Raw genomic sequence first — 16,350 nt, forward strand, 5'->3', positions numbered from 1 at the left:
ACAGATATTTTTCATAGACCTGGATCAGCTTAAAGGAAACTGTATGAAATCTAGAATATGATGGACACCCCTACAATTTATTTTCTCTTCCTTAAAAAGTTGGCCTACTAGGCTAATAATTACATGGTATCTAAGAAATAAAGATCAAACTGATAGAACAGTTACTTATGAGCCTGTATACATGGCTTTGTTCTTTGAAGTTAATTAAGATAATAAAATAAATTGCCATAATTTTAATTAAATCAAAAAGCTGACATCTATTTATTGCAGCATACCAACCTTATCATTCCTACTAAAAGTCTTCAAAGACTGACCAGTAAACCTCCATTCTACCCGTAGTGTCCATAAATAAACTGCCAGTGGAATAAGGATGCTTGCTAATTTTGAAGGGTCTGGGACACCAATACAGGTTTGATTCAGTGGTTGTTTTATAACCCCCTATGTTTGTAAATTGAATACATAGTTCATTGAAAACTAAACTGCTAAATTATAGACAAAATAGCCAAGGTGCAACTGAAGTAGAAATTCAGAATCTTTCCAAATGATATTTAGCTTTTCTAGTGCCTGTGTGACTTAAGAAATATGTTAGTAGATTATTATTATTTTAATATTTATATAGTGCCATCAGATTCCGTAGTGCTGTACAATGGGTAGATGCACTAGATTAATCAAATGAATACACTATTTTCATGAGTGTACTATGTAGATAATCTATTAAAACCTACCTATTAAGAACTGTGCCCAGAGAGAAAAGGGCAGGGGACTTACATCCAAAGACAATAAAATAGTATGGTGCTTGTGGTATCCTTTTTAACAGTCTATCTTTACATTTATTATTTCTTTGGATAGCATAACATTTATAAAATATACCACAACTCATTTGCCTTGACAATGTCTATTTGTATGTTAGATTATGGTAGTTTTTATTTATTTTTTTGGTTTGTTTTCTGTGTGTCTTGTGTCATGGTTCCAACTCCGATGATCAAGAGACTATGACCACTGAAGTCTAAGACGTAACCAGTCATTATATTCTGCTACAGTCTTTCCCTCCTGCTAGCAAGAAAGAATGGTCATTGATCTGTCCATACCACTACCTATGTCCAGTCCTCAATTTAGAGACCTCTTGGTCATCTGTTTTAAAGCACAAGTACAACAAAGAGTAGTTGACCAGATGTTGGATGACCGAAATCCTGTAAAAACCTCACACGCTGACATAGCATAAATCATGTTTATGACTGCAAATTTGTCACAGTTTATCAAGTTTTCACCAGTTTGTGAGAACACAAATGTCATTGCCTGTGTACGGATGACAATATCGAGGAGTATGGAGAAGGACTCACATTTAGTTTCATCTCTAATGTTTGAGCTTTTGCAGTTAAAAACTGGATCCAAAAGGCAAACTGGAAAGAGAAATGATTTCTGTTAATCCTCAGTTGCGCTGTCAAACAGTTAGACTAGAAAAGTCCATCATTTTCATTAGAATATACATGCACTGTTTTATTTTACAAAACTGAGATATTTGTTGAGCAATCCATTTGTAACTCACCATTCGGTTTTGGAAGCAAGAAATGCCTGCAGATATTGAGAACAATGTTCCCTAATAATATTCAAGCTTAAATTGAAATAAGCATATCTGTTGTTCAATCAAAAGAAAAGTAACTACAGAATGTTAAAGATTTTGGCTAGATTCACATTCTGTCTTAACCGTTTAATTAGATGAGATGTTTCTAGTCTCTATACGATTTATTCCTTTATTCCTTTTATTATTCTGTTGTATTAGAGTTGTACGAACTATAGAAATAATACATTTAAAACAAATGGTCACTGGATAACAACAATGCATCAATCTGGTCTCCTTAACAGTATTGAGTGTAAGCACTTCTTTAAATATCAGTCAAGGACAGATTAACATAGTAATGTGTGCTTTGAAATGGGCTCAAGGCAGCCGTATGTTGTAAGGCTTCTGCGGCTACACTGGTATTCCACTCATACCAAGCCGCTTTATTTATTAATGGTTTCTTTGTACCCGACAGTATGAAACCAGCCTCTATGCACAGTACTATGTTCGAAGCCTGAAAGCCAGATATGTAACATTGCAGTTTTACAAGGAGGCGAATCCAAAAGTTATGTGGGCCAACAGTAATACGTCACACTTTTTTCTAAATAGGTTATTTTACTTTATTTTTTATTTTTTTTGGCTCAAGCTATATTTTTGGCTATATCTATCACTGACTCCATCACTATAGAATCAAGCTGTCCCCTCATTAAGACTTGATTAAGAATATTGCAATTGGGAATGATTTTGCACAGGTATGTCAAATTTGCCCTAGACAACTGCCCACTCATTGCTCTCTCATACAGTAGATAAATTGTAACACAACAGTTTAGTGAGGATGTTTTGCAGAACATCAAGGGGTAAAAAAGCTAAGTAGATCTAAACTTTATTAAATCACTGCAGTCCAGCCAGCACTAGACCTGGCACAGGGCATAACCATGATAAATGTATTCAATAAAAAAAAAAACATGTGGTTCTCTATAAAACAGAGCCAATATTACTAGTGTAAAACCAGCAGTAGATACCATCTATGGGTGTCTCACTATTTGGGCATTATTAATCTATTGTGCCTTTGAGAGATCACCTCTAAAAAAACAAAGTTTGTATCTCTACCAGAGTAATTGTTATCAATATTATATGTAGGTTTAAGCAATGTCCTCCAGACCTCGAAACAAGGAGCAAAAACATGCAAAACATGCGTGCCTTTTTGGAATATCCGTATGGGGGGACTCATTTGACTTATGTTTACACTTTGATAAAGACCCATTAAGTCGGTCAAAACACGTCAGTGTTGTCTCTGGTATTGTATCCTGAACTGTTTAAGCCCTCATTGCTTTTACCTACATACCTGTATTTTAAGCTGCTAATAAATGTAAAGAACCTTTTTGTGGAGAGCTGCTGGGGGTATTTGATATCACAGCACAAGCTGGGAGGTCCTTGAAATAGTTTCCTCAACTCTACACATCTATATATTACTAAAAAAAAAATTGTTTTTTTTTATTTGATTTCTTTTAAAACTAGATATAGGCACCACAAACATTCTACATGTATAACTAGCACGGTTATCATTCCTTTTTTTTTTTTTTATTATAGAATTATTAGAAATAAACGCTAGACTGCTATATTATAAGATGATAAAATGTATTTAATGGTTATATACAGGAGAAAGTAAAAATAGATATTGTTCTTTTATTGTGGTTTTACAAATCTCAGTATAATATGCCTATAAATACGTTGCCACCAAAGTAGTAGAGTTGTCACTCTGGGTATTATTTATGGCAGACTATAATAATGGAAAAATGACTGGTCTGTAAAACATCTGTTAAGGTAAGGGTAAAAGGTCACAGGTGAATGAGGAGAAGAATCTAACCATTTGAATTTGAACTAGGCTTCCTAGGGTAGCAAAAGCCAACGAAATATAATACTTTACAAAAGGTGAGAGGGGCTTGAAACGTAACACGTCTGCACCCTCGAGCTGTCTAAAACATTTAAAAGAAGATCAAGTAAATTTGTCTTGGGTCTTAAATTCCTTGAGTGAAAATATTGATCTTCTATCTCCTTTAGAGGGAAGTGAAAACATCCTCTAAATTCTGTTTTGGACACATACTGATGTTCTGCATAGTTCTTCCAAAGTCACTGGGGTGTATTCACTAAACAAATAATTGGAGTAAAATAAATAGAATCACAACATATAGCCTATTTTATTTACTAAATTGTCTAAATGTTGTAATTTGTTTTATCAATCGCTACTATTAAATGTTTAGTGAATAAAACCCATGGAGGGCTGAACGTGGCTAGGTCCTATCCGTTAAGGTCCAGTCCTGGATCTGAGCAGTCTAGGTAGTTGCCATGCTACTTTTAGATGCAAGATCTCCAATGCGTTTTATGCATGGAGGCCTTTACATAGGGTTGCAATATATATTGTAATTTGTGAATTTTTTCATCACAATGCTCATATAAAATATTCCTTTCCATTTTGCAGGAACTATCCATGTGGCAAATTACCTCTTTGCAGTCCATGGTCTTATTAAGTTGATCGAAGTACATATATCAGAGAGCATCTCTTTCTCTATATTCTTGCTTCAGTGCGCGACTATTAACTTAATAGGAGCTTAGAGTGCAAGTGGTTATCCCAGCAGAGTTTAGAACTTTTGAAAGGATGGTTTCACTTTAAAAATGTCAACTTCAAAATATTGGTAATGGTAGTAATGGCTTTGTATTCATAAGTACACACTACTATTATAGCACCACTATAGTGTCCTGTGGGATAATGAGAAAACCTGGACTGTTCGTGTGCCTTGATGTTGTGTGCAGCAGTGGGACTCTTATAACTAATGGTACTGTAAATGTTCTGGACTCAGATGCATTTTTAACGGGGGTGGAAGGGTACAGCCCAAATGTGGTGCTTCTTATTCTGGAACATATCTAGCCAGTGGGTGGAAGTGGGGCTGCCACATCCCCGTCCTATCATTTAGTGTTGGCCCAAGTGGAAGCCGCATTGTGTAGACAGAAACTCAGGAATAGGAAGCTCTGTAGGGTTTTCATATTTCTATCTACTCTGACTGCTGTGTCCTGGCCAACCCTATGGGAAGGGACTTGGCAAGGAGAGATGCTCAAGAACCATACCTTTATGCACTTACAGGAACTGCAAGTCATCCAGCTGGCCAGGGAGCCAGCCAGCCAGAGTGCAATGCCATCTGGCAGTAAGCCAGCCATTGTGATCTGGCCGGGACTAAAAAGTTCCACATCAATCAGTGGAGGTAGGTAAGGAAAGGTAACTGGGTCAGACACAAGGGGTAGAGAAGAGTGTGGCAAAGTAGCACAAGGTGTAGGGGAAGTGGAGCATAGGAAAAAATCCTGGCTAGAGGAAGTGGGACGTGGAGACACAAGATGTAGGGGAAAATGGGGACATAGAGACACAATGGTAGGGAAAGTGGGGCAAAGGAGTCCTCAACTCTGGTTTTTCTTTTACGTTCTGGGTATTTTTAACCTAGAAGAGCTGCTGTAACTCACCACAGAATATCTGGCTTGGTATGTTTGAGTCACAGTCCACTCTGCCTTAACTGCAGGTACTCCCTAACCCAGTGCCATCTTTAATAATGATTGGATCCTGGGCAAGCATTTGCTAGGGCCGTGCCCCCCCACTCCCTCACATGCAATCACGCCCTCCACCCCAACGCAGTGGCGGAACTAAAGTATAAAGATCCCTGGTGCAAGAATTTTATTTGGCCCCCCAATTGCAAGGTTATACAAAAGGTAGAACCCTATCTGTCGTGCAACTCCAACAATGCCTTGACAGGTGGGGTTCTACCAATTTCCCATGCTTGCAGGGTATGTTGCACTGTTTGAATGTAAACATGTTTTTGTATGAAATATGTTTGTCTGAATGTGTTTGAGTTTGAATGCAAGCGTGCATTTATGTGTAGTGTTGTTTTTTAAATGTGTGTTTTTATATATAATTTTGGTGCTCAGACACACTGACACACATGCAAATACACAGATACACACACTGAATACATATAGATACAGACACATAAACTGACTGACATACTGACACAAATACATACACTGACAGACATACTTATGCACACAGATACATACTGATGCACACAGATACATACACTGATAGATGTACTGACGTATACACAGACACATAAACAGACATACTGACAAACACACAGACCGACATACTGACACAGATACATACACTGACAGACATACACACACAGACATACTGACACACATACAGACATACCCTCCAGTTTCTGATCTTTTGGTGGAGGGTGGCGTCACTGGGGTCCAGTGTGTTGCCTGAGGCTGATGGGAGTGAGGAGCCATCCTCACTGCCTTCTCCTCACTTCCGCTCTGCTCCTCCTGCTCCCTCCCGCGCAGCTGCTCTCTTTATGGGAGGAAGTGACTTGCGGCAGTCACTGCCTCCCATGTTACTGAAAAGCAAGGGCCTGGTTGTGCTGTTAAAGGGCCACTGCAACGGACTGCTAATAGTAGCCCACCGGGTGGCCCTAAGTGCATGGGCCACCTGGTGGGCCTCCTTAGAGTGCGGGGCCCAAATAAATTGTTGAACGCAGCAGGGCCCACACGGAAGCTGCCTTGGGCCCCCCAGGAGTAACTGGGCCCGGGGCAGCTGCCCTGTTTGCCCCGCGTTAACTTTCTGCAAAATTGCCTGTTGCAAAATGTAACATGAAATGATTTCACTAAAATATTTTAAAGTATCAATCCTCCTTGTTGGACACCTAGCTTAAACTTCCATTGTGACATCTCTAGCTACTAATAGAGAAGGGTTCTTTAAAGCAAAAACAAAAATCGTTGAGCAAGTTCTCCATGAGAACTGCCTAAATCCTTCATGTGCTGTAAACCCTGACTGAGTGGGAGATAAGTTGCACTCATAGCTCCTACTGACTACACTTCTGCTCCAGTGAACTGGAGAAATTCTGGAGAGACAGCTGCTTTTATTTGGCTTGTCATTATGCATGGGATAGATCCTTGAACTATATTGTCAATCTTCCAGCTGTTAACGGTTATAAACGCTACCTTTAATAAAAGGAAGCAGAGCTAATCATTTTTCCTCTGTCAAGTTTGCATAAGGGGCATTGATGCAGTTGGTTTGTTTAATAATAAGTGTTTTCAGAACTACAAGGTTCTTTTGAAACACATTTTTTATTTCATTTATTTATTTATTTTCTGAGGAATGAGCATCAAGTTTTTTGTATCTTTACCATAGATTATGATTTACGACATCCCAGAAAGAGCAGAAAATTTTATAAATAACATTGCCTTTTTTTATTTTTTTTTTAAATAAAGAATATTAAAAGGTACTGTAAATTTGCAGAATGTTTGTAATGCTTCAGATGGCATGTAATGTATACATAACGATAGGATCATATTTTCGAAGCCTCCGATCTGGCATTTGGAGAGAAAATACCAATGAGACCCAAAAAATGCCAGGATATATAAAAGTGGGGGAAGAGCTCTGGTAAAGTCACTGTCTCTTGTAACTGAGTGCGGTCTGTTTTTTGCTGCTTTGTAACAAAACCACATACCGTTTACACAATGTCTAGATGTAAAAAATTAAGAAAAATTCCGACTTCCTGGCTTATTTTCCAGGCATTGCTTTTGGATTACATGCTTCATACCAATCTGTTTCCTTGGTACAGATATAAAGACAAATGGAATGTGTTTATGCTATATAAAGACATTGAGCTCTTTTGTGTACATTGTAAGACAGTGCTTGCTCCTATACACTCTGCTATTTGTGCATGGTACATGCTGGAAAGTCTACTATCTGCAGACGGTTTGATCTGAACTAAACAGCCGTGTGCTGGAATTTAACGGGTTTATGCATTTACTAGCTATGTTGTGCCCATGCTCAATTTCTACAGATTTAAACTGTATAGATACATTAGAGCAGGCTTCCCCAAATGCCGGCAATCGAGATGTTGCTGAACTACAACTCCCATGATTCTACGAATGAAATAGGCTGAGAATCATGGGAGTTGTAGTTCAGCAACATCTGGAGGGCCGGAGTTTGGGGAAGCCTGTATTATAGCAAGCATGTCAAACATGCGGGCCGTATGCAGCCCACAATGGATATATTTGCGGCCCACCTGCTCTGGGGCCACTTTGTGTTGTGGCTGAAAAGATATTTCCTGTCTCATTCTGGTCTTCCCTCCCATGGCCGATGGCATGCTCCAGGCAGGCCAGCCACTTCCCCCTTCCTTCCAGCTCGCAGTGCCAGAGGTGCTTTTGGCCTGCTTGAGCAAAGAAGAGCCGAGCTGGAACTGGAGGGCTGGTGGCTCATCTTTAGATAGGGTAAGAGGGACTTGTGGGACCTTCCTGTGTAGTGTGTTAAATTGGAGAGGGGGGTGTTGTATTAATTTGAGGGAGGCAGGGGGCAGTGTATTAATTTGAGGGAGGGAGGGGGCAGTGTATTAATTTGAGGGCGGGAGGGGGCAGTGTATGAAATTAGAGTGCTGGGAGGATTCAATTAAAGTGGAGAGGAGGGGCAGTGTATTGGATTTGTGTGCAGTGTATTTGAATGGGGGGAGGGGACAGTGTATAAGTTTGGGTCTGGAATGGAGGCTCTGAACGCTCCCTATGGAGATGCCGATTGGCCGCACAGCTTTTTGCCACACATGAACAATAGCCATCCAATGCTTTCCTATGGGAAAGCATTGGATTGGCTAAGATCATCAAGTTTGATCTCAGCCAAAGTGAAGAACATACTCATAGAACTTCAAAATCAACAAGATAACGTAATTTGTCACATTCACTATTTCAGTCCCATTACCAAACTTTTCTTAGTATGTCCAGGTAGGTGGACTGAAGGCTCCCCAGCTGACCTTTGGTTTCACGGAGCCTCTGGTCTCTAGAGGTCTCACTCTCTTACACTGCCTGAATCTTCCTGTGTATACCACTGATCTATAACACTGATCTTGGTCTGGGTCTTGTGGAGGTCTGCCTTCCAGACCTGTCGCAGATTCACCAGCAGTCTCGTTCGACTCTAAAGAGTGATATACTCTGCCTAGGTGTGGCTGATTGCACTGGGTCTGAGGCGCCATCTTGGTCTGTGGTGGCAGTGTGGGCCTTTTAAAAGGGGAGTCTGAAGTTGGGCTGTTTGGCCCTTTTTAGGCACGAGTGTCGCCTGTGCCTATGCCCATCTTGACTGCAAGGGGGTGCGTTGGCTTGTGAGTGTCTTTTTGGACGATTTAGTCTCTGAACGGCATTGTCATATTGGAGCCCCACACAGACGCGTGTTGTCCAGGAAGAGTTTTCAGTCAGACAGTGCCTGATGTGCGATAGCAGACAGATTGACAGGTCAGGGAAGGTGAGGTAAATGGTTATGTCCTCATCATACAAGTGGTATTGAAACCAAGGGAATCAATTTGATATGTTGCTTTTGTCTGTTCCTTTGCCAAAGCCAGCACTGAATAAGACCGTTTAGTCTATCATTTGACAGTTGAAATTACGGAGTATATTAAGCAGACTAACTTTATTTGTGTATGGAAAAATATAAAGCTGTAAAATCTATTTCAATGTGCTCTGTTTTTGTTATTTTGAATTGCTCATTCACACAACTTTCCTTTCACTTAATCTCCTACCAATAAATCAGTATCTAGGTTTAAAGAAAGTCAGATAAAAACAGGGTCATCTTCAGGCCCAGGGGATTTTATTTAAACTTGCCTTGCATATTCAGGGAGGGTTTGTAATATGAGAACATAGGTTGCTTGAGGCGCGAGGCCGGACAGGTGTGAGTGTATAATTAGTTTTCTAAAGAAAATCTAGATACTGAGATATAGCAGTATGGAAAATGCACTTAAACCGCTTTCCCACACAAGTGAAATGTTAGCTAGCGAACTGCTTGCAGGGCAGCTTAAATAGTGCAATACTACTAGGCTTATGGCACATGTATTACACATCCTGAGAATGTTCTCCCTCAACCAGAACCGGACTGGGACAAGTATTCAATATGGGCATTTTAACACAGAGCATCACAATAGGAGGGGACAGGACCAGAGAGGGGGCATGTTATGTCATAAACAATGACACACACCTCTGTCCCCCAAAATATGGAATGCCACATCAGGGGAACCCATGCTCAGAGCACTGCTGAAAAGCTTTCACAGGGCAAATGCTCTGTGTTTAGTGCAAGCTAATTTAAGGAGGGTCTTGTTCTGCATGTGCTGGTGCTGTATTTATGCGTGTGGGTTTGAGGCTTGTTTTTTTTTATATTTGCTTTTGAGGTTGCATGTGTGATGTAGGCTGTTTGTGCTGTTGTGTGTGTGTGTGGGGGGGGGGAGGGAAGGGGGGTAGGCTAACTGTGGAGTTTGCGTGGGGCAAGTCAAAAACAAACATGTATTTAACCCCCACCTTGTGGTTTATCTTGGGCCAGGGAGATGGGTATGATGTATCCTGGTGGACCAGTTTGAAATGCACGCACCTTGTCTGCAACCTCAGTGAATACATAAAACTATGTTCTGCCTGTGCTGGGAAAAGTATTAGGGCATTGCCGTGCTTCAAGTAGTAGCCCTTAAGAACTATCCACCCCCCTACCTCCCCCCCAAAAAAATCGTTTTTTTTTGGGGGGGGGGGGGGGTGGTCAATCTTTGATTTTCTGTGTAAAGGAGTACAAGCAGGCTTATAGCAATGGCAAGCTTCAATTGTTTGCTTATCTGTTAAATGTTGGGAACTGAACAGGGAATGCAAGTTATTTAGGGCCAAACTATTTGAATTATCGTTGTTTTGCAATTTGGCTTTATTTCTGGTTTGGATGTTTTGTCCTAAAATGAAAATTCCTTGTTTAATTCACCAATTCCTATGAAGTTCTGCATCATTGTTCTGTGGCATCGATACTCTGAGTAGACTAAAAATGTTGTCAATCCTTTTTTAAAGTATTTCTCTTACAATTTACTTTGTGTTTAAAATATGTCAACACTTTTTTTTTAAAAACCAAACCCCTTAGAAATTTTTAGCTTTCATTACTATGAGTGAACAACGGATGAAAAACTTTTTCATGCCTTCACTTCTTTTTTTTTTTTTTTTTTAAATGTGTTTGAAATACCAATGGTGCAGTTTATAATTTTTCTATTTTGACCTTGTTTTGCATATTGTCATCCTATTGTTTAGGTGACAGAAAGCAACAGCATCCATTATGCCTCTCTTATAGTGACTTTCACTAAAATGATACATTTGGGGTTTAAATTGCCATTTAGGTGACCAGTTTTGGGGTGTTCTCTGTATATGTTTGTGCACACATGTATATATTGTCTTGCAGTTTATTGCAAATTGTAGATCATGCTGGGTGTTGGAAATGTAGCTAAATCTAAAATACACACAGTTTATTGCTGCTCTGCTTTTTATATCAAGGCTTTTATTGTCTAAAATTCTGTTTCCAAGTATTTAATTCCAACGAAAAGTGAGAATCTTTCTTTTGACATTTCATTTTGTGACAAAAACATGTCCTTGACAAGAAGAACAAAATTGAAACACTTAGACTTGCAGTGGGTTTGTGAAGTATAAATACATTTCTGTATATTGAAATAAAAAATACTGTTCCCTGTCTGCACAGCGTGCACCTCTTTGTCCCCTGCTAGAGTTTTGTGAACAGATGAGTATTGTGATCTTCAATAATACATTGACTGTTTTTCTACAATAGGACTGGTGAATGTTTCCACTAATAACGTGAAACTGATATTGAGGATTTATCTTGCACAATTAATGAGTCGAGAACTGCAGGGTGTGTTTTGAGGGTTTTAAAGCTTTTCTCTGTTTTTCTTTGCAGGATTACCTCAATTGTATTTCTGACCAATCGAGACTTTCACTAGGAGCAGAAGAAAGATCAGCTCTCTTCGGAAATATTCGAGATATCTACCTTTTCAACAGGTATGTTGGTAGTAAAAGAAAAAAAAATCTGTATATGGACTAAGTTTTATTTTATTTTCGGTAATGACTCTTTGAGATCTTCTCCACTTCATGCACACTTTGGCCTCAATTTAATTTTTTGGCGTAAGCTTTTCCAATGATTTAGTATCTCTGGATAAACTTTCAAAATATATATTTTTTTCAAATTATTAAAATATCTCAAATATAAGGATAAAACAATCTATATATTACAGTGTTAAAATAATTGAATGTTTTGAAAAATAATTAAGTGTATCTAAATATATTAAATAATTTGAAAAGCTTATCCAAAATATATTGCATCAAGCCCCTTGTCTGTAACATATCTCCACCTCTACAACTATGGTATACTAAAATGGAGGAGCTAAGGATGCTAGATGAGTTGACTCTTTCGGCCTGGTGTAGAACACAGTCTACTTGGGTATATGGGCCCAATGGCTGTTTACAGCCTTCTCACCTAGCTCTTCCGAGCTACTCACCAGTAAAGCTATGAAGCTTTGTCTCATTATGGTGATACTGGGCTGGCGGTCATCTGCGTTCTCCTATTGCCCCGGGTTACCAGGTTCGCTCACCCTATAAGTTTAATTTGCCTCTCATGGAGGCGCTTATATTTCTCAAGTTAGTTGGTACTTTGTTACGTACCACTTGTATTGTTATCACCTTATTTTAAGCTATGCGTTTGTTAATCACCTAAATTACTTGAGCTAAATAAAGCAGTTTTAGTGTATAGATCATTCCCCTGCAATTTCACTGCTCAATTCACTGTCATTTAGGAGTTAAATCACTTTGTTTCTGTTTATGCAGCCCTAGCCACACCTCCCCTGGCTATGATTGACAGAGCCTGCATGAAAAAAAAACTGGTTTCACTTTCAAACCGATGTAATTTACCTTAAATAATTGTATCTCAATCTCTAAATTGAACTCTAATCACATACAGGAGGCTCTTGCATGGTCTAGCAAGCTATTAACATAGCAGGGGATAAGAAAATCTTAATTAAACAGAACTTGCAATAAAGAAAGCCTAAATAGGCCTCTCTTTACAGGAAGTGTTTATGGAAGGCTGTGCAAGTCACATGCAGGGAGGTGTGACTAGGGTTCATAAACAAAGGGATTTAACTCCTAAATGGCAGAGGATTGAGCAGTGAGGCTGCAGGGGCATGTTCTATACACCAAAACTGCTTATTTAAGCTAAAGTTGTTCAGGTGACAGAATGGGCAACCGTGATACACTGATTGTTATGTGCAGTATCTTTTGTCCATTATTGAACCTCAAACAATTGTGCTTATATTTGTTGAAAATTCAATAAAACATTTCTTCATAAAAAAAAAAAAATTATACCCATGCTAAATGACAAAGTTTTTATTCCCCTATTTTATACAGTACATTAAAGGGACACTCCAGGCACCCAGACCACTTCTGCCCATTGGAGTGGTCTGGGTGCCAACTCCCACTACTCTTAACTCTGCAACTGTAATTATTGCAGTTTTTTTTTATATATCTATTAGACAGCCACTAGAGGGCACTTCCTGATTCATAGCAAAGATTTTCTGTGCTAGAGCGTCGCTGGACATCCTCACACTGTGTGAGGACCTCCAGCATCGCTCAATTCCCCATAGGAAAGCATTTTCAATGCTTTCCTATGGGGAGACCTAATGCGTGTGCATTTCACCCCTTCAGCAACCTGGAATAGGAGGTGGGAGGGAGAGGGTACCTGCAGTGCCAGGTAAACGGATTGTTTTCCTGGCACTGGAGTTTCCCTTTAATAAATGAATGATGGTATGCCTTAGTTGATTAAGCAGGTGACACTAGCACCTCAATACATCAGACAGTTAATCTGAAAGAGAACTTCGTCTGCCTTACCTTACAATAGACACGTTGGTTTAATCGTTGTTGAAACTACTTTATAACATAAAATGTGCAATGATCAGATATGCCAAACACTTGTTTTTTACATGTTGTCCTAAAAAGCTGTCAATAGCTGTTGTGGCATTGTTTGCCTCTTTGTATCTTTCGTGCACGACAAAATAAAGAATTAAAAAAAATAAAAAATAAATGAATGATGAAATCATTATGCAAACTTATTTGGAATTTTGGCCAACTTGCTTAAGTGATTCTAATCTGTGGATCTGTAATAAACTATTCTAAAAACTCCCTAATTAGTTAGTAAAGTACTAAATGGAAATATGATGCTTTTATTTATGCATTTCTATTAGTCCCTTACTGCATTTATCAATCTACTCAGCCCCACATTGCTTGTCTGACTTACTAGTGATATTTAATAATTAATTGTTGGCTCTTCCTAGGCATGTATGTCTGTCATTATGTAATCAGATATTGATTTCATATTATAACACGCACCATAACCACTGCTTTTCTAGGGCACTGCTGGCACATAACCACTACAGCGGGCATTTATGGTTTTATGGTTATAGTACTTGGAGTGTTCCTTTAATTTTCTTTCTGGACAGTTTAAACTATTCTACATTCTAGAATGTCAGATCAAGGACTACATTTCAGGAAGGATTAGCGTATATCTATTGTTGGTTAAGATATGGGTGTAATAACACTTGAAGGAAATGTTCCAGCAAGGGAAAAAATATTTTTCTTAGTTTTTTATGTCTTCCTTTGTTTTAACCTGCCAGTAAATAAATGAAATAGATAACAAATCGTTTTGTAAAACTAAATCCTACACATTTTTACAGATGTTGGTAACTGCATATTGAAACTGGAATTCCCCAAAGCTAGAACAGGCTTCCTGTGTTATATGCAGATTTACAATCTCAAATAAAATGGCATTTCAATTTAAGTGTTTTGAATGAATTTGTTATATTATTTAAATTGCAACTTTATACTCCATAACGTTGTACGATGGGTAGGCAATACATACCATTAAATTCAGCAAGACAAGTTGTCTTATAAGATCAAGTGGTGGTTAGGTTCTTGCTCAAACAAGCTTTACAAATGAATGTATATTCCAGGACATTATAGAGGTATGAAGTCACAAAAAAACATCCAGGAATGTTCTACACTCTGGCCACACTTTTAACCGCATCTTCAAAAATTAAGTATGCATCTTAATTTTAATGGCTTTTTTTTTTTTTTTAAAGACTTCTCTCTGCAGAGATATACCCACACGGGGTTTTTTAAACTTGGTGCATTGTCTAACCCACACCTAATAGGATTACAATTACGGTCAGGTCTGTTGTTAAAATCCACTTGATCAATTACAGCTATAAGTGAGGGTAAATAAAATGTAGGGTGTCTCTTGACATAAACATTGATTCATGTATCGTAAAAACATGGTCTACTTTCTAAATGCATTATTTTTGTAAAAGGTTACTCCACCATAATCACTTCAGTGATTTGAAGCGGTCATAGTGATAGGAGTCTGGATGTGCAGTGTTTCTGCTTAAAAACAGTGTACATTCAGATATATTTGCACTTGTTTGTTACGGACTAGTTGCACCATCTGCACACGTGACTTAGGCAGCCCATAACTCCTGACTGGGTATTGCCATATTTTACGTCTGTTGTCAGCTTATTATTAAATGTAATAATCTTCTTTTTTTCCGCTCCTTCCGTGATTGTGCTCCCTTATGCCTCCCTTCATAACTTGAAAAAGTAGAAAAATAAAATAAAAATCCCTCCTCAACTGCCAGCTCCTTGGCAGCTCAGAATGTGTGCATGTGGCCTGAGTCAGGTATACGGTTCAATCACAGGATTCTTTATGAGAATTCTGTGATTGGACTGTGCGATTGCAAGGATGATGTCAGGATGAGACGTGGAATATGGCGGCGGGAGCTTCACACAGTGCTGGATGTGAGGTAAGATTAAAACCTTTGTGATAGGGGTTGGACCTCATAGAGAGTATTGTAAACAAACATAATGAATTGCTTTTAAAAGGATTGGCGTAGCCGTATAACTATTTTTTTCAATACGTGTCTGTCTATTTTTCCGTTTTGCTCTTTAAAATGCTATTACTTTAAAATAAACAAATGTTAAAAAGTAGCACATTTAGAATTTAAGTGCGAGGATCTCTTTTTTCCCCCCAAAATTTGGAAGACTATAGTAAATGTGTAATGTATTAATTGTGTGTCTGAACAATGGATCACTCTTGGTTTTGTGATATTTCTTTTAACAGAGGCTTTTTAAATCATGGTGATGGCTATTGTTATTCAGTGATCATTATTCTAATTATGAATTATGATTTTAATTCTCATATTTCTTAACCTTTCTAGTGAGCTTCTTCAAGAGTTAGAAAACTGTGACAATGACCCTGTTGCAATAGCAGAGTGCTTTGTTTCAAAGGTAAGCTTTAAGTTTCAACTTCTAAACCATAGGATAGACAAAGGGAAATTTGAGATACAGAACTTCCAGTTAAAGGGTTACTTTGACATTTTTGAGAGGGAGACATTTTCAGTGAAATATACTCTCTTGGACACTTTGAAGAAAGTCCCCCCTCTCAATTTTGCAGTAAAACCTGCCAAAAAAAGTTTTTACTTACCTGAAATCTAGTTTTGGACGAAGCTCCCGGCCTTATCTTCCATGTCCCCTCCGACGTCCCGGAGACCATGTGTTATTGGACCATTTTGCTCTTGGTCTATCAATGCAGTCCAAATATGGATGAAATGGATATTGCTAATGGGGATTTTTTTTTTTTATCAATACCACAAACAGGGGACCAGACTTACTAGCACCATAATCACTATAACTGCATGTAGTAGCTATGGTAATTTTTAGATTGACTTTTTAAAAATGTCTTCAAAGAGACACTCCAAGCATCACAACATTATATGCTCTCCTTGAATAGGGTATGGTGCAAGGAGATGCATTGTTTTCCTTCTCTATAAAGATAGATCTTATTTTATATTGATCTGCTA

At 38.5% G+C, this 16,350-nt stretch overlaps 1 protein-coding gene across 2 annotated transcripts in view; it reads left to right on the forward strand.

Moving 5' to 3' along the window:
- Nucleotides 1-16,350, forward strand: part of PLEKHG1 (pleckstrin homology and RhoGEF domain containing G1) — a 281,660-nt gene that overhangs the window by 223,978 nt on the left and 41,332 nt on the right. For both annotated transcript variants that reach the window (XM_063443092.1, XM_063443093.1), the window contains 2 exons: nt 11,352-11,452; nt 15,709-15,778. In XM_063443092.1, coding sequence (XP_063299162.1) covers nt 11,352-11,452; nt 15,709-15,778 — 171 coding nt within the window. The remainder of the gene's footprint in view (nt 1-11,351; nt 11,453-15,708; nt 15,779-16,350) is intronic.

This window comes from Pelobates fuscus, chromosome 2, assembly GCF_036172605.1.
Source record: "Pelobates fuscus isolate aPelFus1 chromosome 2, aPelFus1.pri, whole genome shotgun sequence".
NCBI lineage: Eukaryota > Metazoa > Chordata > Amphibia > Anura > Pelobatidae > Pelobates > Pelobates fuscus.